We start from the raw sequence: 23,534 nt of genomic DNA on the forward strand, positions 1-23,534 counted from the left end.
TGAGGCAGGAGGGTCTCAGGTTCAAGGCCAGCCTCCTAACTTAGTGAGACCCTGGCTTAATAAACCAAAAAACAAACAAACAAAAAAACCTGGAGATCAGCTCAATGGGAAAGTGCCCCTGGGCTCAATCCCCAGAACAAATAAATAAAATACAGACAAAAACCAGAAAATAACTGTTGCCAGGGGTGTGTATTCCTGGAGGGAACATGAAGGGCACAACTGCCCTGGAAAACGGTGGTCACTGCACGATTACGCAATTCTGCATGTGACCACAAGGATTAGAAGCAGGGACGTGAACAAACACTCCCACCTACGTCCCTAGCAGCATTATTCACAGTGGACAAGGACGGAACCAACCCAAGTGTCCATCAATGATAAGCAGATAAAAGAAATGTGGCTTAAGCAGCCAAAGGACACTATGCAGCTTTTCCAAAAAAAAACCTCGCTGCTGTAACAGGATGAATGCTGAGGAAGTCATGTGAGATCAGTCAGTCACCAACAAGACATGAGGTCCCCAGAGTGGTCAAGTGATGTGACAGAAAGCAGGTGGTGGTGGTGGGGAGCTGGACGTGGGGAAGACAGGGTTGCAGTTTCAGTGTGGGAGACTGAGGAAGGCCTGGAGGGACGTGGCGATGGCCGCACAGCAGTGTGAACTACTCAAGGCCAGTGGGCTCGACATTTAAAGGTCAAAATGATCAACTTTGTGGTGTATATTTCATCACTATAAAACCCAAAAGCTTAGCAGTACCTCAAAATGATAGTTGGTGAACCTTAGGACACATGTGGCCTGTGACTGAGCCATTTACTGGGCTGTCCCCAGCTGGGTGAGGACGCTGACTCGTGGTCAGGAGGTGCTGGCTCCAGGCCTCCCAACTCTGGGTCCTCACTCCTTCTTCTTCTTGAAACGCAGAAGATGCGTCCCTGGCAAGACTCTGCGCTGGCTATGGTTTGGGTGTTGCCTGGGGCACCGTTGGCTGAACCTGGCAAGGAACCGGGTGACTCTGGCCCTCCAAGGTAGGGAGCCAGCGCTCCTGCACCCTGACAGCCCAGGTCCTCTCTGTGTACACCTCACTGCACAGCAGGCTCAGCGAGGGCACAGGGCGACCGCCTCAGTGAGACACCTGGGACACCAGTCCTCAATCACAGCTCCTGTCACTCCAAAATCCAAGACCTGGTCTGACGAAGCCAGCTGTCACCAAGAAATGGGAAACACAAATTAGCTGCAAAGACAGAGAGGGAGAGTCCCATCAGACGGCAGAGTTGGCCCTCAGCCCCTGACTGCGTCCAGGGTACAGCTTGGGACGTGGAGTCGAACTGGAGGAGGTTCAAGCCTGGTCTCCTCTGTTGGCTCTGGGACCCTGGACAAGCTACTCACCCTTGGAGCTGGAAATCCCTTTTCGCAAGTGGATAGTCCACCTATCTCCTGAGGCCTGGGAACCAATGTGAACTTCCAGGGTCGCAGCCGCAGCCCCTGCTGCAAAGGAGCCTGCACCCAGGTCACATCCAGCAACACAACTGCGGTCGACACCTGCCTTGGGGACAGCAGCCATGCTCCCCAGAACCCAGGCCAGTGAGGGTCACCAGGGAAGAGAAGGAAGGCTGTGAGAATCCCAAGTGCACACAAGGTGGCCTTGCTGACCGGCCACAAGGCACACCCAGAGTTGCGTTTGTTCCTCGTGGGGAGCTTGTACTTCAGTGGGAAGCCCTCCTTGGCCGCAGTGCGTGTTGGAGTGGAGTGAGGCCTATTCCCCGTCCCACGGGTGTCACCACCTGTGCCGGAGACTGTCCCGTGTCCGCCAGGTTAGGGGCTCTGTGCTCTGTCCATGCTGCTGCCCTGGAGTGACTGGCCTGGCCAGGTTCACACCAGACGAAGGGGTGGGGCTAATGGAATGGAGCAGCTGAGGTCTTGGCGAGCTCTGTGTGCATCACGCAGCAGCAGCCATGAAGTGTGGGAACTGGGTGCGCTGCCAACGTCAGGCACAGACTCCCGTCCCTGTGACCAGAGGGTCGCTGCGCCTGCCCAGGCAGCTTGTGCCTTCACCAAGAAGCCACGCGAGCCACAGCCCTCACTGTTCCTGGGGCCCCAAGTCCCCGAGGAGCTGAGGGATGTCAAGGCAGAAAAAACAACTCACGGAAACAGGACGATAAACCCTTTTATAAAATATTTATTCTAAAAAAATCACGCTGTACAAATTTAGAACAATGCTCAGATTTATAAAAATGTGAACATAACAGAAGACTAAAGGGACAAATTTTCATTGCTGTTTTCTTTTTAAATTAGGAAGAATGATTTTTTCAGGTACAGTGATAGTAAAGATCTAGGAGACATCGAGCCAGGAGTGAAGAGCCCAAGACCCGCTGCCAACCTGCAGGGTCGGTGTCCACTCCGCCAAATCCAAACCTGTGCTCAAGCGGGGAAGGGCCTTCTACACAGTGGACGCCGCGCAGATTCCCCAAGCCAGGGGTGCTGGCGGGGATGGGCGCTCAGGCTCGGCTTCTTGGGCTCTCCTGCACCGCCAGGGTCTCTTGCGCAGGAGCAGGGCTGCGCGGTGCTCGGGGGAGCTGCGGGAGGACGGCGCTGGCTCCTGCAGTCCAGCTGCCTCCCACAGGGAGGGGCTCCGTAAAAAAGAACTCACAAAAACTCCAGGCCAGGGATCCTGGCTCCTTAAAAAGGCGTTTAAAAAGCTTAGGTAAGTTTGGCTCCGTCATTTCTAGTGGCCCGATGACGTCACAGTGTGGCTCCCTTCTTTCACACACACACTTCCAGGAAAATAACTGCAACTCAGCAAACCTGCAGGACTGTTTTAAGATGAACAAGGCAGACAGAGGCCACAGCGACCCACGGGCAGAGAGGCCACAGCAGCCAGCGGCACAGAGCCCGAGAGGCGCCTTCACATTCCAGACGGTGGGGCAGCCCAGCGGTCACAGCCATGGGTGCCAGGCAGGGTCCATGCGGCACAGATTGTCCAGGCTGTTTGCAGCGGCCACCAGGGTGTTCACCTTGCTCTCCCCGCCTTCAAACTGGGCCAGGTTGTGCAGGCGGGTCATGATGGCGGTGACAGCTTTCTGCACCAGGGTGACCAGCTGCTGGCTGTCCATGTTCTCAGGCTGTCCAGCGGCCGAGAGAGGAGAGGAGGTGTCCTCCTGGGTTTTTTTGTGCCAAGCAATGATCTCGTCCCGGAGCACAGTCTTCAGAATGCCGTCCACCTGTGCGAAGGAGAGAAGGCAATGACTCCTGCTCACCAGGGACACACAGGGCAGCTCCATAGCAGGCCACCAGGGCCCTGCCTATCCTGGGCACCACAGCCCCTCCTCTACTTGGAGCCGTGGCCACACACAACACTTCCAACCAGTCTCTGCAGCGCCAGGCAACAGCGTCCAGGTGGAACGTGCGGCCTTGCCTGACCGGCTCCACTTACCACATCTGCAGGCTGGCCGAGCGCTGGCCAAGAGTGAAGAGGACAGAAAACCCATGTGCTGGCTTATGGGCTCCCACTCCAACCAACTACACATCATGAGGTGGGGCGATGGGCATTGTGGAGAGCAGGGCAGGGAGGGCAGGAGGGGGAGAGGTTCTCCCAGGAGCACCAGGAAGCTCTCACCCAAGACCAGAAGGAAGCGAGGGTGCCGCAGGCAGAGCAGCCAAGCGAGGCCGTGGGCGCCGTGCTGCCCTGGTTAGCTTGGAGGGTCAGCAAGAGGCGGCTACTGTCTGGGTCTCAGCACATCAGGTTGGTAGCTCAGGTCCACCACCTCCCACCTGGTGGCCTTGGGGAAGTCACTTAGACTCTGTACCTCAGCCTCCCCATTTGTGAGCAGGGCTTAGTATTAAGTTCCCTCCCCACAAAACAGGCAAAGGTAAAGGAGTTGGGAAACGTCAAGGGCAGAGACCAGTGTCTGCCAGGCTCTGCCGGCCCGACTCGTCAGTGGCCCTTACTCTGACCAAGTCCTCCATTGACTTACAGGGGGGGTCTTGGGAAGAGTGTGGCAAGACCTGGTTCCTGTCTAAAAGGGTCACTACAGCTGCCAGTGAGGAGCAGGGCAAAGGTGAAGGGCCTGGCCAGTGGAGCCTCGTCCCCAGGCAGGCACTTTCAGCTGACAGGTCGCCGGCATTATTGCAACTTACTCTGGTGACAACAGAGTGTGATTTTTAGCACAGCCACACAAAGCTCCCACCATGGCCTGCATCTGAGCGAGACTTAAAGGCACTCACTAAATACAGATTGTTAAGAAATCTGAGCCCAGAGCTAGAGCTAAAGTCCCATCAATGCCACCACGTTCTGCAAACTCCCAGGGTGGTGACAGGCCCTCTGGTGGAGAGCCCTCTTCCGACTTTCCAAATGAAATGCCCTAGGGATCACCCTATGGCTATTGGCAGAAGCGTAACAGCTCAACCCGAGCAAGCGCTTCCTGGTCCCTGAACCAGGCACGAGTTCGCCAAGTCAGAACAGACCCTCTCCTGGAGCTGCCCAGGGCCTGGAATCTTCTCTCAGTCCTGTAGGTGGACGGCTGTGGCCAGAACAGCACTCAGCACCGAGGGGTGTGCGCAGCTGGACACTAGTTACAGCAGGGGGTGTGTGAGGCACTTGAGAGAACTTAAAGCCTTCCCAGGTGCTGCCTTCTGGACAGCAGTGAGTTCTGAACCCTCCCTGGTGGACACTGCTGAAGGAGAAGAGAGCGGGAAAGGCCACGCACAACGGGCCGAGTCCTCCCACCAGCAGTGAGGCTGCTGGCTTTGATTCTTCCGAGGCCTATAGTGTGCACCACCTACTGCCGGACCTTCTCTCCCTGTATTCATGAGAGAAGTTGAGGCTGGGCTCAGCCCCCACTTTTTTTTTTTTTTTTTTGTACCAGGGACTGAAACCAGGGGTGCTTAACCACCAAGCCACACGCCCAGCGCTTTTTTATGTCTTATTTTAAGACAGGGCCTCACTAAATTGCTGAGGCTGGCTTTGAACTCACAACCCGCCTGCCTCAGCCACTGAGCTGCTGGGATTCCAGGTGTGCGCTGGGGTGCACTGGCTCAGCACCTACTATCAAGAGAGCGGAGCCCTTGGCTGTGACGCTGGACAGGCTGCATGAGGAGGGACTCATTTCACGTGCAGCCTCCACAGCCTGGCAGCTCCTGGACCTCTGCTGTGCCTGCTGCCCAAGCCTCAGCTCCGCTTCCATAGGGCTAGGAGAAACTGAGAGCCCGCTGAGGCAGCCAGTGCACTGCCAGGCACAGGGATGGCACCCCGGAAATGGCAGATTTGGCTGTCCTGTCCCCATTGACAGAGCTGCCAGATGCTCTCAGGTGGCTTCACACTTGCCAGGTTCCCCGGGATGTCCTGCTCCCTGGAGTCTGAGCAGCCTGCACTATACCTCTGCTCAGCTCACTCCAGCCCCACAGAGAAGCTCTGCCCTCTAATGCCAGGAAGGGGTGTCAAGGGGGAAGGGAGGGTGACAGGCAGCAGAACTGCTGGGGAAGGCATCCCACAGAGGACTCTAGACTGAGAGCCTTGACATCCTGAACACGTCAGCACAGGAAATGTCCCAGGGTCTTTCCACAGGATTCCACTGGGTCCTGTTAGCAGCTCAGCAGGAACCTGAGGCCTGGGTTCCCACAGGACGACTCCATGACCCACCTTGAAGTTGGGCTGGGCGAAGCACCGTGCAACAGCAATCATGGAGGCAGTCAACGGGCCAGAGACGCCGATGGTGGTCAGAAACTCAGAAATGTTGGGTGTGAGGCGGAAAGGGACGGGACGGTTGGCATCTAAGTCCCCGGTTGCATCATTTATATCAAATCGAAAGTAGGCAACATTCAGCTTGCCAGTGTCCTGCATTTCACAGGAGGAGAAGCATTAGGGACTCAGCAGCGGAAGGGAGAAGTTGGAAGAAGAGGGTCTGGTGGTTCAAGCCACGCTACCTGAGCAATCTGCAGCATCTCGGGGTTCAGTCTATTTAAATGCAGGACGAACTCGGCGAAGCCAATCAGAGCCAGCTGGATGGTGAACATCTTCCTGAAGGTCCAGTAGTCTGTGGCGTTGGGGAACGTGTGCAGGGCCCACTCCTTGAGCATGCTGCGGGGCACCATGTTGCTCTGCACCTCCTTGAGAATGTCTCGAAGGACCTGAAACACATCACTTCATGACTCCTCCAACCAACTGGCTTATTTTTTACCCCCTACAAATTGCAACGGTTTATTGAATAAGAACCTGTACAGAGGACTTTGCTGCCAATGTTATTCAACTAAACTAAACACAAGGATGTACAAGATTGCTCCATTTCCCTCTGGGGCTCAATGTCTTGTGGTCTAAGTGCCAATGGGACTACATCGATGTTCATAGCAGCACAATTCACAATAGCAAGACTGTGGAACCAACCCAGATGCCCTTCAATAGAAGAATGGATAAAAAAAAATGTGGCATTTATACACAATGGAGTATTACTCTGCAGTAAAAAATGACAAAATCATAGAATTTGGAGGGAAATGGATGGCATTAGAGCAGATTATGCTAAGTGAAGCCAGCCAATCCCTAAAAAACAAATGCCAAATGTCTTCTTTGATATAAGGAGAGTAACTAAGAACAGAGTAGGGACGAAGAGCATGAGAAGAAGATTAACATTAAACAGGGACGAGAGGTGGGAGGAAAAGGGAGGGAGAAGGGAAATTGCATGGAAATGGAAGGAGACCCTCAGGGTTATACAAAATTACATACAAGAGGTAGCGAGGGGAAAGGGAAAAATAATACAAGGGGGAGATATGAACTGCAGTAGAGGGGGTAGAGAGAGAAGAGGGGAGGGGAGGGGAGGGAAGGGGGATAGTAAAGGATAGGAAAGGCAGCAGAATACAACAGACACTAGTATGGCAATATATAAATCAATGGAAGTGTAACTGATGTGATTCTGCAATTTGTATATGGGGTAAAAATGGGAGTTCATAACCCACTTGAATCAAAGTGTGAAATATGATATATCAAGAACTATGTAATGTTTTGAACAACCAACAATAAAAAAAAAAAGAAAAAAAAAACTTCTTAAAAAGGACAGTTAAAGACAACAATAAAAACCAAGAAAGAAGTTGGCAACTACCTATAAAGTTTCAAGGTAAACAGGGTTAGGAAAGTTAATTGTTTGCCAAACTTTCATCTAGTCAGCTTGGCTGTTATCATTAAAGAATGCTATAGAAATTGACCTGTGTTCAGACACATCACTGCTATGAACCACCTGTTAAATCTCATGTGTGTGTGAGCCAAGGAACAATGTTTGCTTGCCCCAGGCTGTATATATTGTGGTATTTACAGATAGGTGTGTGATAGAAAAAAAGTAAACAATTTCATTCAAAAAAAAAAATCCTGTATGTAGAATTCCATGTTCAGAACAGACAAATCCAGAGGCAGAAAGATCTGTGGTCCCCAGGGTTGGGAGTAGAGAAGAACATGGAGGGACTAGCAAACGGGGAAGATGTTTTAAAGACAGCAGTAGTGACTGTGGCACAACGCTGTGATACCAGGAACCCTTATATGTGAACTTCAAAGGTGAGTTTCATGGTATACAAACCATATCTCAACCAAGGTGCTATCCCACGTGAAAGATGAAGGAGCAGAGAAGCAGCCCACAAGGAGGCAGAGAGAGAGGAGAGTGCACAGCTGGACTACTCCACATGGTCAGCGTCTAGCTCAGCAGGACCCACAGCACCTTCTTTTTTTTTTTTTTTTTTTTTGGTATTAGGGATTTAACCCAGGGGAGCTAGACCACTGAGCACAGCCTCAGCCCTTTTTATTTTTTATTTTGAGACAGGGTCTCACTAAGTTGCCTAGGGCCTCACTCAATTGCTGAGATTGGCCTCAGCCTTCTGAGTGGCTGGGATGCTAGGCATGTACCACCACGCCTGGCTCATGTGGCATTTTTAAGATGTGAGTGCACACGTGCAGACAGAAGTCACCGGTTTCCACTGTCAGAGACAAGTGATGACCTGAAGAACACAATCCATTCCTCTCCTATGAGTACCTCCAAGCTGTCCTCAGTCCACAGAATGACCAAGCCATAACTTGTGTCACAAAAAGTCCCTGAAGCCGGGCACAGTGGCCACACCTATAATCCCAGCAGCTCGGGAGGCTGAGACAGGAGGATCATGAGTTCAAAGCCAGCCTCAGCAACAGTGAGACGCTAAGCAACTCAGTGAGACCCCGTCTCTAAATAAAACACAAAATAGGGCTGGGTGTGGCTCAGTGGCTGAGTGTCCCCTAAGTTTATCTCTAGCACCCCCCCCCCAAAAAAAAATCCCTGGTACCAGTTCACAAAGGAAGCTACACTTCTGTGCACAAAGGTCAATCAGAAAACAGGATCTGTTCCTTCTGCCTGCAATCAGAAGGTGGGAAGCTGCCCTGGACCACCCGGGGCCTTGCCTGTACCCAAGGCCCTGCCTTGGAGGTCAAACACACAGCTATGGGTTCACTCTTCATAAACAAAACCAAGTGCTCCAGGACACAGCCAAGTTGAAATGAGCCCTAAGCGACACCGGGCAAGTCCTGGCTTCCGCCCTTTGGCCTCCTTTTGCAATGCACATAAGTACCACAGGGCACCTGGAGAGTCCAAAATGGCCACCTCAGGACGCTCCTCACAAGCCTAGACCAACACCTTCTCCAGCAAGGGCAGGAACCTGCAAACCCCAAAAGGGCCCTCTGCCCAAGAGGGATGCAGGCAGGTCTACCCAGAATCCTGTGATCTGCCCGGGACTCCTGCTCAAGGCCAGTCACTCAGCTGGCTCCCCATCTCAGAGTTCCCCACTCTGTTTCAGACGATATACACACAGTATAGACACGTGTGTCACCTAATACCCTAGGAGTGCACCAGGGTCCTGTCAGCAGCTCAGGACAGAGACAACAGACAGTCCACACCACTTCACATGGGAACCAGCCACCCAGTGAGAAGTAAGTCTGATGTAAACTGATGGGGGGCTCTGGGGGTGGAACCCAGGGCCTCGTGCTGCACGAAAACTGATTTTTAGATTCTAGTTTCTGAGCTTTGTAAGGGAGAAGGACAGTACTTTCTCGAGGAGGAGAACTTACCTCCAACTGGTCACAGCAAACCCTCTGCAGAAACGTTCCCTCATCCAGGTCACTGACTGATTCCTACCATCTCATAAGTCTAATGAAGTTACTTTACGTGAGAGAAGTACCCTCAAAGAATGCTCCACTCATCTCCTAGGTCCCCACACATCAGCCAGGAACCACAAGAAAGCGGCCACAGGTGGAGGCCTCGGGCAGCAGCCTGGCCCTGCTTGGTACCTGGTGGCTGGCCTGGGTCCCCCGTGCCTGCACTGTGGCCAGCCTGTCGTAGTAACGGGAAATGGGGTTGTCGTGCTCGATGCCCTTCTTGGCACAGCGCTGCTTGTAAATCTCCACGAGGGAAAGTGAAGAGGGGTTGTCTTCCACGAGGCGCATCTGCGGGGACACAGCGACCACCCGGGGAACTGGGGGAAAGAAACAGGGCAGGTTCAGAGGGCAGAACCCGAGGCTAGTGCTCGACCCCACCTTCCGCACTGGCTGAGGGCCGAGAGAACTTGGCTGTGTGAGGAGAGGAGGAACCCTGGGTCACACCCCGGGTACTCAGCAGATGGCATCAAGCGCAGTCCACAAGTTCTTCAGAGGCCATCTCAAAAACACAAAGTGACGACCACCCTGTTCGCTCTTCAGATGCCTTCCTAGCTGGAGTCCACAGAGGAACCCAGCTCCTGGCTCAAAGGCACCTTGCGACCCTGTCTTCCTGCAGCTGGAATGGCGACACTCAGGTAAATATCACCTGGGTTGTGTTCTGTTCTATGGTTCAATAAGCCCCATGGGGCTGTCTGTGGATGAAATGAGAAAATACTTCAAGATGTCAGATTAAGTTTCTATGGAATTTGGCCAAATAAAGTTGGAAACAGCTAAGAGATTCCAAAAGAGAGAGGTCATTCCAGAAGACAACATCAAAGTCCAGACTGCCCAGTCCAGACCCCATGGTGGCCTGCACTGGCCATGCTGAGAAGATAGGCAGCAGCAGTGTCCTGCTCTGGCTCTCGTTTGTGTCCAGGCCACTGAGACAACAGAAGCAATTCTAACTTCTGATGAACGAGGCTGGCCGACTCAGTCTACCATCCGCTAAACCACAGCTGCTGGCTGGCCGCCCTGGCTTCAGTCCATGAAAAAATTCCAAGATGACTCCAAGGCACACGCTTGACTGTCACTCAGTGCTAACTGAAGTGTGTGGAAGAGACAAAAGAACACTCTGCACCTCATGACCGGGTCAGCACTGCAGCCCACGCTGCATCCGTGAGAAAGCACACACAGCTTTCTATGAAGCACTGCAGCAAGCTGGCCCCTGACCTGTTTCTAATCTACCTCCTGTCTGGAGATACTAGACTTGAAGGTCAGGATGGATTGGACTACACCTGAGCTGTCAGGAGAGCACCACACAGAATGCCCTGTGGCAGGCTCCAGCCTCAGGGATTGCAACTAAAGTGACTGTGGCAACTTGGGAATGAAAAGACTTCACTCAGTGGTTGCTACTGGGGCCATTTAGAAACGAACTCTGTAGTCTTCATGGAGACTCAGCTCAGCTCAGCTCAGCTCAGTTCAGAGCCTTCACCTTGCAGGGAGCAGCCTGAAGGTGGGGACACCATCCATAGGAGGGCCATCAGGGCTGCTCTTCATCCCACAGCCTTTCTCTCAGTGCCATCTGGAACCCTCCCTGGGCCAACACACACCAGGCCTGAGCTGCTTCACCCCCAGGCATAGTTATCATGATACCTGTGAAAAACAGATGCCGCTTGGTGGTTTCTTTCCTCTTCTCCAAGCAGGGGTTCAGCAGGCGGAGCAGCTGCAGGACGCGCTCCTCCCTCCGAGACTCTGTGAGGCAGGCATCATTCATGACCAGGTACGGGTAGATTTTGCCATTATGCCCACGGATGTACAGTCTGCGGGCAGCTGTGTTGTGCTTCTGCACAATTTCCACCCTGGGCATAAACCTACCAAAGCAAGCAAACAATGAAGCATGAACTCCAAGTCCTGGTTCCCCAACCTTTTCTTGGGAAGAAAACAGAGTATTCAGAATGGCCACGAAGAAGCAGGCTGTGCAGTTCCACAGTCGCTAATAATTCATGTGACCCCGTCCCACTCTGACAAGATGTGTAGATGGGCCAGTATTTCACATTGCAGCAGGCACTGCTAGGAAGTCAGGGAGGATGGCTAGTCGGACATAATGTGAAGGAATGGAAAAGCAGTGCACTGCATCTAATTTAGAAATAAACACAAACACCACCACCACCACTGCTGTCCTCTTGAACAGCTTACATGCCAAGCGAGGTGCGGCCGCTCTCGTAAGCGCTGGGCTGTCCAGTTTTGCTTGGGCTAGGAAAGCCTGGGAGACTCTACATTTTGTCAGATCGTATGGTGATTCAGAAAAGGTTCCCCGGGAGGCAACCCGACCCTCATTTAGGACACTGGACTTTCAAGTCAGATCAAGCTTTTTCAAGGTGCCCAATTACTCCCCTGCTATAATAATCATGTATTCTCCCAATCTAGGGAATTAATGTCTGCAATCCTGCTCGGACCCTACCCCGGAGCCCCCTCCAAATGCCAGGCCACGCTCACTCACCGAGCAATCTTGATGTAATAATGTGTTGGCTTTGGCATCAGAAATTCCCCAGGAATTTCTACTTCAGCTGTTTGTGCTGAGAAATTGCTTAAAAATCGGCACTTTTCTTCTATGAGGAAGAATTTTGGAAGTTGTTTTGTTTTAGCCTCTAAGATTTTGATCCACTTTTTCAATTTGGAAATAAGATTATGAAGTTTCATGGATCCTGGAACACTGAAGTCAAAATCTGGAAAATAAAACATGATTAAAAACATTTCAATCATCACTACAAAATTACCAAACATCTACCAACTGCATTAGGCATGCTCTATATGTGATGAGGAGCACAGAATCATAAGCCCACATGCTCTTCAAAGTGAAGGTGTAAACCTGAGAGAGCAGCTCTTGTCCAGGACCTCTCACAACATTGAGAGGATGAAGAAAGATGAACCCAACATCAAACTGCATCCCCCGTCACAACAGGCTCCTTTCAGAGGGCTGAGGCCACACAGGCCCCTGCATGTCCATCTCACAACATGAGGAATGTAGCTCTCAGCGACAGCCTGTGAATACCCACAACAACTCGGGAGCTCATGTCACCAGGACCTAAGGATTACAACACAAGGGCAGCCCCAGCCACACCACTTCCAAGTATGAGTGTCAATCACACCAAGAAATGAAGTCCCCTGCGATAAAAACAGAGTGATTGATGTGACAATAAGGGTGTACCCAGAAGGCACTAAAAGATGAGTTCTCAGAAGGATCATGGCAAGAAATTTAAATGACAAAACAGAAAACATTTTCACTTAAGCAATTTTAAAAATCCCTGGGTCGCTGGTACGGGGGTACATGCCTGGAGTCCCAGTGGCTTGAAAGGCTGAGGCAGAACTCAAGTTTGAGGCCAGCCTCGACAACTTAGTAAGACCCTATGTTCAAAATAAAAAATAAAAAGGTCTGGGGATGTAGCTCAGTGGCAATGTGCCTCTAGGTTCAATCTCTAGTATCTGACTCAATAAAAATCAACCAACCACTCCCTGGGTAATGTATTTGTCAGGTTTTACTGAGACTCAATAAATTCAAAAAAGTTCAAATAAATTGTCCTTTAAAAAGCCAATAATTTCCTTCCAGATTAGCACCAGTGCTGGGAGAGACCCTCTGTCACTCTAAGTTACCTTTTTTGTGTGTCAAGTAAGGACCCCAGGGCAGGCATAGGGAGGCCCTGTTCTAGGCCTAGGGAAGTGCAGGCTGCATGATGGTCAGAGACCATGGGGAGGCCTGGGTCTCCACAGCACCTCCTACCCAAGAGGCTCTCGACATTCCCCTGCATGATCATTGGCTCGTGGGCCACCGTCTCTGAGTCCCACTTAGTCTGAGCCTGCTGCGGGCTTGGCAGAGACAGCCTCTTGCCCACCTCTCCCTTCCCAGGGCAGCCACATAGCAGGAGCTACCAAGTCAGACAGAGTCGAAAGCCCAAGAAAGCGACTAAAGGGCTAACAGCAGCAGTTTGGAACCAAAAGCTGGCAAAGGCCCACTGGATGCTGAGCTCAGGTGCTCCACATAGGAAAGGCCCCAGAGGGCGTGGCTGGCCAAGGGCAGACCTGCCCTGTCTCTTCTCACACTAAGTATCACTTTGAACCTGCCCAAAGTCAACTCTTGGTGCTCAGCAAACAAGCCCAGCAACATCGCATCACATTCTCTGTGCGAAACGGACGCGAGGAACAATGGCACTAGATGGTGCTTGGCCCCGAAGTGACTCAAGGCTGGGGAAAGTCAGCTGTCAGCTCTAACGAAGAGCAGGCACAGTATGCAGGCTACCCTGGAGACCGTATTTCACAGGCTGGTTCAAGACTGCCATGGTGCGTTTTGTTAGGTGGTATGAAGCTGGCTGTGTGGTGCAGCTCCTCCCAGCCGAGGAGTTCCCCAAGTTCAGCCCCAGCTCCAGCCCTCACCAGCTGAACAGTTTTACACCCACAGACCCTCCACCTCCTGAGGCCTCAGATTTTTCACCCACACACCGGAACACAGAGGTGCACCCCATCCTGTAAGGATCAGCTGAGCTAGCACACATGGGCACCTCGGCACAAGACCTGGCAGTTTTAACTGCCCAGTCCTCATGGCCCCCCTATGAACTTCACTGGGGCTTCACTGGGGTCAACGTACTCACTTGTGCATGTGCTTTCTTCCCCCGTGACATTTCCCCTGGCTTCCTTTTCTTTTGTTTGTTTCAGAGTTGGGGTGGGGTAGGATTTGGGGGTGACTGACCCCAGGGCCTCAGCATGTGCTCTACCACTGAGCTACACTGCCAGCCCCTGATTTTCCTTTCATTTTAAGCACTGTCATGTCCTTTCTCAGAATTCCCCACGGGGCCACAATTTCACACAAACAGGTAGCCAGAGAGGCCAGCAAACATGGTGCAAAATGAGAGACTCCGGTGCTAAGCAACTTGCTGAGACCCTGTCTCTAAATAAAAAAGATGAAATAGGACTGGGGATGTGGTTCAGTGGCTGAGTACCCCTGAATTCAACTCCTGGTATCCCCCCAACAAAAAAAAGTTTCATAAATTGAAACAATGCAGTGTGTATCCTTCTTGCATAATATCTCTGAGGTTCATCCACGTTGCTCTGTGCATCAATACTTAACTTTTTATTTTTGCGGAGAATGAATAAATTATACTTTGTTATTCAAGAAGGGGGTATGGGTGGTTTCCAGTCTGGGAACAAAAATGGCTATGAATATTTGTGTACAAGTTCCTATATGAAAATACTGTTTTACTTCTCTGAAATACATCAATAGACTCTTCTAGACTCTTCTAGACTCTTCCTAAACTTTCTCCCACCTCCCTATGGGTATCTGAGACTAGAAGCACATTCCATAGAAGGAGTCAGAACTGAGATCAGAAATGGTCTCCCCAGGAGCAGGGGAAGGAGGGCAGGAGCTTGATCTACACATCTGAAACAGGTCTGAGGGGGGCTGGAAGCCTCACAGCAACTACTTTTGAGTTTACATCAAAATCCATGTGTTTCATCCCATTTCTAATTCTATATTTCAGACTTTATTTGATGAAATGAGCTGATGTTTTAAGATGAAGACATACTGAATACCGTTTCTAGTAAAATACGGTTTCCACAAGACTTTCATCCCAGGCGCTTCCTTTTTCAGAGAAAGGGGAAGGCACACAAGAACCCCACCAAGGTAACAATCAAGATGATGAAAGCTCCCAGCACGAAAGACAGACCTTGTACTTGATTTTCCAGAGAACACTTTTCCCGGTGCAGGTCCATGGTGTGGAAAGCTCAACCTAGGCCGGTCGTGTTATCTTAAAGGCCCAACCAACATATCAAGAGCAGAAGCCCCACACCGGGGACCATCTGGATGATGGAGGGTATGTGCTGCACTCTGATGGATTCAAGGTAAGTCATGGCTATCCCTGCAAAGCATCCTTTATGATTAATGGGATAGGATCTTTTACATTATTTCAGTTTACATATCTGTATGTGTATTTGTGTGTGTATTCTCAATTGTATTCTCTAAGACACAGTAAGTCTTTTCTTTACCTGGGGCTGGGGATACAGATCAGGGGTAGAGCACTTCCCTAGCAGTATGAGGCCCTGGGTTTGATCCAGGCATAGGACGGGTGAAGCGGGAGAAGATACTTCTAAAAATATCTAAAAATGTGGACTATTTATGCTAACCTATCAATGAAGAAACAATGTTTTAAACAGCTATAAAAACATTAATGATCAGGCATAACTGTGTCCTTTAACTCTGGAAAATTGTATATGACAAAACTTGCTTTCACATGAAAAATCACTCAAGCCTGTAGAAGTCATTAGGATGGCTAAAGTGACTTGTCTGGAACCAAGCACTCCTGGTGGGAGTGGGTATGCAGGATGGCATTTGTGTGTGTGCAAAAGCACAAATGCATGTGCACTGTGAGGGCTGGGGAGCGTCTGGCAAGAATCGCTATTTGACAGATAAACACACCTGGGCTACCAGAAACCGCACTTGTTTCCCTCAGATCATGGGTAAGTGGCCGAGCCAGGACTGGAACTCCTCTGGGCCTAGGAAAATGCGCTCAGCTAACTCGGGACAAGTGCTGAAGACACAGGCTCTCAGTTATTCTGCCTTCAGAGTCTAGTTTGTACTTATCACTGCAAGCCCTGCACACTTAAATCCAACCACTTCACCCAACTCTGTTTCCCACCAAAACCAAGTAAGGGAAAGGCTGAGGGAAGGGTCAAAGGAGAGGATTTGATCTGAAAATCTCCATTTTCTAATCCCTGTCTCGCAGCTCAGAGTCCTGAGCATTCTGTAGCAGGAAGGAGGCATGTGTAGTCCCACACTGGTGGCAGTCTTGGGTTCCTCCTGTTCTGAGGTCTGTATTTTTATACAGTCTAACCAGTATCCCCAGTTCATGATAAGAAAATGAATGAATACAATCAGCTGATATTAAAGACCAAGAAAAAATAGGAACTTTACTCGGGAAAAGAGTGAGACTCACCCGTTGTGAACTGCCCTTTCAGCTTCTGGAAAACGGGGTCCTGCGCTGTGGCCTGCGCCCGACGGGCCAGAGACTCAGAGGCGGCACTGGAGAACATGGTTGAGACGTTGGACACATTCTCCAGGCCCACTCCAAACGTGCTCACCAACTTCTTGACAAAATTGAGAGTGTGGGGGGTGATTTTGGCATCGGACACTGCTCCGCTTTTCTCAAAGGCGACGGAGTAACATTTTGCCAGGCCCTGTTGGAGCTGTCTGAGCACCTAGTAGGAGAGGGACCATCAAGGAAGCCAGGGATCATCAACAAGCAGAGCAACCAGCCAGCCAAGTGGCTGCACACACAGCTCCTTGCCCCAGGGTTATCTGTACCCACAGCACACTGGCACATGGTAGGTGTAAATCAGCGTGTGCAGAACAGATGAAGACCCGTGTGCGTGACACTGGGAGCTGGTGTGGTTTTGTTTTGTTTTTACCCATGAGTAAGGGCTCCGAACACTCAAACACAAACAAAAACCAGAGAATCCCACTGTCTCAGGACGTGCGCATACTACCTCCTGATTAACCATGAAAGCCTGGTTTTCAAGCGGTTTGGCTGTTATCACCATGTTCACCTGCACACACAAAACCTGCGCATAAATTCCAGCTAGCCCCAGGACCCAGCCAGGTGAATCACAGTCAGTCAAGTGGGTATAACTTTATCATCCGCTGAAGCAAACCTCAGGGAGGTGGCCCAGCTGCTGAAGAGACACCTGGTTCAGTGATAAGAAAATGAATGATTTCCTGTTTCTGGAAATCAGAACTTCCTGTTGCCTATGCCACCACTCTTGCTCACACACACAGCCGCCACCAGGTCAACCAGTGGCACTTAAGTAACTGAGGTCATTGAAGTAAAAAAAACAAGTATTTTAAAAGCAAGAAAAGGCTTTCTCATTTCTTCTGAAGTCTTCTTCAAATATTTGAGGCTGACCTAGTGTGCACAGATGAACTCTTCACCTGGTCCATGGTTAAATTCAACAGCCAACAAAAACAGGCAACTTAAATATAAAGATGATGAGACAACCACAGAAGCATACAGAACGATCCATTCCCTCCACAAGTAACCAGCAGTTGCAAAATGAGATCCAAATACCTCTTCATGCCAGTTTTCTCTGAACCAGACCATCTGATCGACGATGCCTTCCAGGGAAGACAGAAGAGTGGGGTGGAGCTCTCGCTGCATATGCATGATTCGGCTGCAGCGCCACATGGGTGCTGTGGCTCTTATGGGCCCTGGATCTGATGCAGAATGGGACTGGTTACCCACTGAACTTGGCTGCTGCTGTCCAGAATCTGAGAGCAACACACACAACGCCATTGTCAGCGCAAAATCGACCAATGCCGAGCTCGGAGCTCTACAGGACCCACCGGGCAAAGGAACGCTGGTTCCTGCCGGTGTGGGGACCTCAAGGAGACGCTTCCCCACGGAAGATGGAGAATGCCCTGGTTCTAAGAGTAGCTGTGCGACTGATTTAGGGACAGAAGACATGGTGGTCTACAACTTGGCTTCAGATGGTTGAGAGAAGAAGCCAGTGTGCGAGCTGAGTGCCAAGGCAAGTTGCCCAGAACAGCTGGCGAGGGCAGGAGGGGCCCACAATGTGCTGGTGCTCCTCTCACCTTCTCTGTAAGTTTGAAGGTTTATAAGAAAATTTGGGGGGAAACGTTCTCCAAGCTTGCTATTAAAGCTCAAAGAATCTAAAAGTAGTTGATAAGCAAGTCTCCACTTCTCATCTAGAAAAGACAAACCTACGTTTGTAAAATGACATTACAAGAAAATACATTTATTTACCCTGTGAGAAAACACATGGGAACTCTCACTGTGCACGGTCCTCATCTCACTGCCCTGTGTTGCTGCCGTGGCCCAGAGAGTGAATCACTCCCTTAGGAAGACTCTGGGTGTTAGGAACACTGTGAAGCAAACGGACCTTTAGCTGTTTACAAAGGTACCGTTAGTTATTTCTTTACGTGCCAAAGAGTCTATCCAATTTAGATTAAAGTCTTACGTTCTGAGTCAAGTTTTTGAAACAACTAATAAGACTGACGTGGATCCTTCTGACAGCTGAAGATATTCCTTCCAACCTCAACAACACACATGCACAGCAACTGACAAACTGCTCACAGTGGTGTCTTCATTACCAAGATGGAAGGTAAACTTCATAATTCTCTGTAACTAAAAATATAGAACTTTTCTACCTATGGGTCACTCAGATGAATACCCTACCACACTGTAACATTAATCAGGCCTCAGGCTTTGACCTTGAGGCCCTGATTAAAGAAAAGACTGGCCATGTGCAGAGGGATCTGCAGGGCAGGAGAGGGTCCATAGCAGTTGAGACATAGGACTCCCCAGGGAACAAGCCCTTCAAGACCAGCCAGCCAGCCCCACCCAAAACGTACCACTCTTGTAGCGTTCCCGCTGTTCTATTTTGAGGGTCAGGTATAAAGTCCGGATGGGAAAGTAGACCGCTTGGGGATACACTCGTCCAACCTGCTCAGAGATAAGAAATCATAAACTACATGCTGTGCTTTCTGAATAAAGATAATTTATACTGAAAATAACTGATGTCAAGTTGGAAATGGGTTTCTGATCTGCATTTGTTCCAAGGAAGCAAGTACTGTGTCACTGATCTAATGCACACGGCCATATTAAACAGCAGGTGAGATATTCTGTTCACCTTTTAAAGACCCAAAATAGCCAAGCGTGGTGGCACTTGCCTGTAATCCCAGCAGTTCAGGAGGCTGAGGCGGGAGGATCTTAAGTTCAAAACCAGCCTCAGAAACTTAGCAAGGCTCTAAGCAACTCAGTGAGACTCTGTCTTTAAATAAAATATAAAACAGGGCTGGGAATGTGGCTCAGTGGTTAAGTGCCTCTGGGTTCAATCCTGTTATCAAAAATAAAAAAAGACCCAAGACAGATCAACATGTGAATTTCATCAATTTTGCCTAGGGACTGTTCATGTCAAAGAAACTACACTTCTGAGGAAAGCAAAAGATATCTGTCCCTGGATACCTCTGGAAGAAATAGAATCGTAAATACCAGATAATCATTACATTGGGAATTCTTTATTTGCAGTGAATTGTTAGTTTATCCCATTATCAAATAGTTTTTATTCTGTACAACTGCAGGAAGAAGGAGATCGAGAAATGTCTACTTAGGATGAGACCCATCAGCTTTATCAAACTGGAATTTTGTGGCCAAGCTGACATTATCATGAAGAAAACAGTAATGTTTGACTCTGCCACAGGCCAAGGGTGCCTGGCTAATACCATTTTAAGAGATGTTCTGTGAGTGACAGTATCAAACAGGCTGAGTCTGCATCCTGGCAGATAACTATAAGCAAAACGCTAGGACCCAGGAAGACAGCAACACCCTCGAGGAAAAAAGAAAGTCCTTTCTGGGCATACATGAATGATGTCCACACATAAAGAGCAAGTAAAATGAGCATATACTCCGAAACATGCAGCTGCTGTGCTATTCTTTCACAAAAAGTCCCTTAACACTTTGACAGTTATGAAAGAGCCATCTATGGGACCAGGGTCTGCCCAATTCCCAGCCTCACCCCCAGACAGCAAGAACTGTCCTCGCTTACAGGTGCAGCTTAACTGCACGAAGGAGGAGTGTCACAAGCAAGTGTTACTTTCAAGGGAGCTCTGAAGGGCTCCTAGGACAGGACAGGAAATCGGATTCAAAATTCCAACCAGACTCTCATTTCACTATAATTCTCAGAGAAACACTAGCAATCTTGCTTAACTTGCATCCTATGTAGAACAATAGCCAAGCAAAAAATTTACAATTTTAATACTGTACTGTGTTATTAGCTATTTCATTTCAACCCTGATGTGTTCTTCAGCAACTTTTAATTATGCTTTATATTAAGTGACATCTAAATGTTAAAATCTTATTGCCTCTTGGATTATCTCCAATACTTTTGAGCATTCAAACATGCTTTATGGAAGGAAAGAATGTAAAATAAAGACAAAATTATTTTGTGAACACAAACAACTTCTGAAGCCCACCTGGCTGATGAGGTTCAAAAGCAGCTTGCCCTCGGAGCCAACCAGGCAGGTGAGGAGCTGCGGGATCCAGGCCAGCCACTGGATGGGCGGCACGCCGATGCAGTACTTGTCAACAGCATCTGCCAGGGTGTTTTTGTCATCGTCAAAGCTCAAAAGCCACAGCACCTAATGCAGAGGGGAGGAGCCTAGAGGTGAGCAACAATCGAGGCCCTTAATCAAATGACTTTATTTTGGCCAACTTTAAGATTCCACATTGTATAGCTTTACTGGACACGTGGAAAAATATGGAGGCCAATACTATGGCTAAATATACGCAAAAATCTTATAATTACGTAAACCCACAATTTGAATAGTTTATTTTTTCTTGACTTAGCTTTAATGACAATTACTAGCTGATCTAATTTCCTGGCTAGCAGTGACCAGTGACTACAAGGCTGTGACAGGCAGATGGTCAGGGCTTGCCAACCTGCTAATTCACCACACGAGCAGATTTTTACTAAAAATCTCAGATCAACATCACCCTAGCCCTGGTGGGACAAAGGCTGGCAGCCTGGAATCCACAGATGCCTTTGTTTTAGATATAAATAGTTATATCTCAGAGCAAGTAATCTCAGAGTCAGGTATTTAGGTGTTTGGGTGTCCATGCACATGTGCTGAGGTTCATTCCAAATGTTGATGTTAAATCAAGAAACTGCACATGCCCAATACCCCCCTGCACTCAGGGCTATGGTGGGCACTGCGTGAAGAGACCACCAGCAATCAAAGGACACAGCCTTGCAGCTGCTGGAGAGATGCTAACATCAGACAGGTGTCCAGGAGTTAAGCCCTAACTCCAGGGCTCTTCTGCAGAATGGGAGTCTCAGTCTCACAGAAAGCACTGGACTCTAGGTGAAGCTTTGTCATGCAGAAAGTCCTGGGGCCCTAAGGATGCCCAGGCCTCGATTTCCTAATTTTAAAATGGAACTGTGAAAGACACTTGAAGGAGATGGGAATTAGGAGTTAAAGCATGAAATCAATCCTCTCACACCCAGCATGAAATCAGTGATTTAGAGCTAGATTTTGATCCAATCTGAAAGGCTACCAGATGGTCTTTGATCAAAGACAATTCCTTAGATCTCACCTTGGCCAAGTATTTCCTGGATTTGCTCTCATTCTGATGCCGGCAAGCGTGCAGGTAACAAGTAATGGCAGAAACCCCAAGGTGCAGCTGTCGCTCCTTCACAAAGATATTCTCCAGATAGTCACCCCACATGGCCCAGGCTTTCACCAGCACGTCATGCATCTGCACGGCTGCAGAAAAAGCTTTGTTTGCTTCCTCAGACCTGTGAGGAGATGCAAAACCAAATCATAATTCACATTGTAGAATCAGCCTTTTTTTTTTTTTGTACCAGGGATTGAACCCAGAGGCACTGAACCACTAAGCCTCATCCCCAGCCCTTTTTTGTATTTTATTTAGAGACAGGGTCTCACTGAGTTGTTTAGGGCCTTGCTAAGTTGCCAAGGCTGACTTTGAACTCATGATCCTCCTACCTCAGCCCCGGAGCCACTGGGATTGCAGGTGTGTGCCATCACACCTGACAAAATTAACCATTTTGAAGTGAATGTTTCAGTGTCATTTAACATATTCATGATGCTCTACAACCACTTCCTAGGCAGTCACTCTGAACTCCCCAAATCCAAGCCCCAGAGGACCACCAACCTACTATCTCCATTGATTTACCTACTCTGCATATTTCATAAAAATTAAATCATATATCCTATGATACTTTGAATCTAGCTTCTTTCATTTAGCATACTACTAAGGTTCATCCATATTGGAGCACAGGTCAGAACTTCATTCCCTTCTTATAACTGAATAATATTCCACGGAGTATAAAGACGACACTTCCCTTATCAATCCATTTGTGTTGTTTTCATGTTCTGGCTATCGGAACTAGTATTGCTATAAAAATTTCTGATCAAGTAACTGTTCCAATTCTTTTAGATAGATACCAAGGAACAGACTCACTGGATCATATGGTAACTTTTACTTTCTTGTGAACGGTCAAATAGTTTTCCACAGCAAAGACACCATTTTTATATCCCACCAGAGATGAACAAGATATACAAGGAAAACTATAGGCCATCTCCTTTATGAATATAAATGCAAACACCTCCAACAAAAAACTGGCAAACCAGTTCCGGCAGCATATGAAAAGGATTATACACCGTGACCATGGGGGATTTACCCCAAAATACATGGATAGTTCAGCATTAAAAAAAAAAAATCAGTGTGATACACATTAACAGAATGAAAGAGAAAAACACGATCACCTCAGTACCCTTGGAATAAAAGGAACATCTTTAACCTGGTAAAAGGCATAAATGAAATACCCAAAGCCCACACTACTTAACAGTGAAAGACCAAAAGCCTGTCCCCAAGATGGACAAAGAGACAAGGGTCTCATCATTAACACTGTACTTGAGATTCTAGTCAGGACAATTAGTTAAGAAAGTAAACGCCTTTGGACTAAAAAAAAAAAAAAAAAAAATGTAAAAACTAGATTTATTTGCAGATGACATGATTTTTTTTTCTTAACTTCATGAAATTTTTTTTTTTGCATCAAAAATATAAGAAAGTCAAAAGACAACAGACACATTGGAAAAATTATGCGAATCACATTTTCTCTTTTTTTGGTACCAGGGATTGAACTCAGCCACAAAGCCACATCCCCAGTTCTATTTTATATTTTATTTAGAGACAGGTCTCACTGAGTTAGTTGCTCAGCACTTCACTTTTGCTGAGGCTGGCTTTAAACTTGTGTCCCCTGCCTCCGCCTGCCAAGCCGCTGGGATCACAGCTGTGCACCACTGTGTCCGGCCTCTTTTTCTCCTTTTAATTAGAGTGTGATATTTATATAATGCTCTGACAAAATCATACATGCATGGAACCTGACCCACTCCATCTCAGTTCCCATTCCTCCCCGCTCTTTCCTTTGTCCCCCACCCCCTCCTCCACTGCACTATTCCTCCCCTGCTCATCCCTTGTCTCTCCTTGAATGTTGCCTTCCACACACACAGAAAGGTGAGATTCCCAGTAGCATGTCTATGTATGCACTTGATGAGCCTTTGTGATTTCACTGAGCATTTCCTTCTTCTCCCTGTCCCTCCTCCTTCTCCTCCACTGATCTTCACGGTATCTGATCTTCCCCTACTTCTTTTCCTTATTTTGCTCTAGCTTCCACAGATGAGAGAAAACATTCAACCCTTGATTTTCTGAGTCTGGCTTATTTCACTCAGCATGATGTTCTCCATTTCCATCCGGTTACTGGCAAATGCTATAATTTTATTCTTCTTTATACTGAGTAAAATTCCATTGTGGTGTGTTCTTATATTCAGAACCC

The 23,534-nt window shown here is 48.7% G+C and overlaps 1 protein-coding gene across 4 annotated transcripts in view; it reads right to left on the bottom strand.

The window, feature by feature from the left end:
* Positions 1–2,145: 2,145 nt before the first annotated feature.
* Trrap (transformation/transcription domain associated protein) overlaps positions 2,146–23,534 on the bottom strand; it is a 111,891-nt gene continuing 90,502 nt past the window's right edge. For all 4 annotated transcript variants that reach the window (XM_076840749.1, XM_076840750.1, XM_076840747.1 and 1 more), the window contains exons 61-71: positions 21,272–21,473; positions 20,152–20,316; positions 18,532–18,622; positions 17,228–17,427; positions 16,100–16,361; positions 11,620–11,845; positions 10,773–10,990; positions 9,273–9,457; positions 5,909–6,112; positions 5,625–5,819; positions 2,146–3,207 (exon numbers count right to left, since the gene is read on the bottom strand). In XM_076840749.1, coding sequence (XP_076696864.1) covers positions 2,923–3,207; positions 5,625–5,819; positions 5,909–6,112; positions 9,273–9,457; positions 10,773–10,990; positions 11,620–11,845; positions 16,100–16,361; positions 17,228–17,427; positions 18,532–18,622; positions 20,152–20,316; positions 21,272–21,473 — 2,233 coding nt within the window. In that variant the 3' untranslated portion in view covers positions 2,146–2,922. The remainder of the gene's footprint in view (positions 3,208–5,624; positions 5,820–5,908; positions 6,113–9,272; positions 9,458–10,772; positions 10,991–11,619; positions 11,846–16,099; positions 16,362–17,227; positions 17,428–18,531; positions 18,623–20,151; positions 20,317–21,271; positions 21,474–23,534) is intronic.

The sequence above is a fragment of the Callospermophilus lateralis genome, chromosome 19 (assembly GCF_048772815.1).
Source record: "Callospermophilus lateralis isolate mCalLat2 chromosome 19, mCalLat2.hap1, whole genome shotgun sequence".
NCBI classification, from domain to species: Eukaryota; Metazoa; Chordata; class Mammalia; order Rodentia; family Sciuridae; genus Callospermophilus; species Callospermophilus lateralis.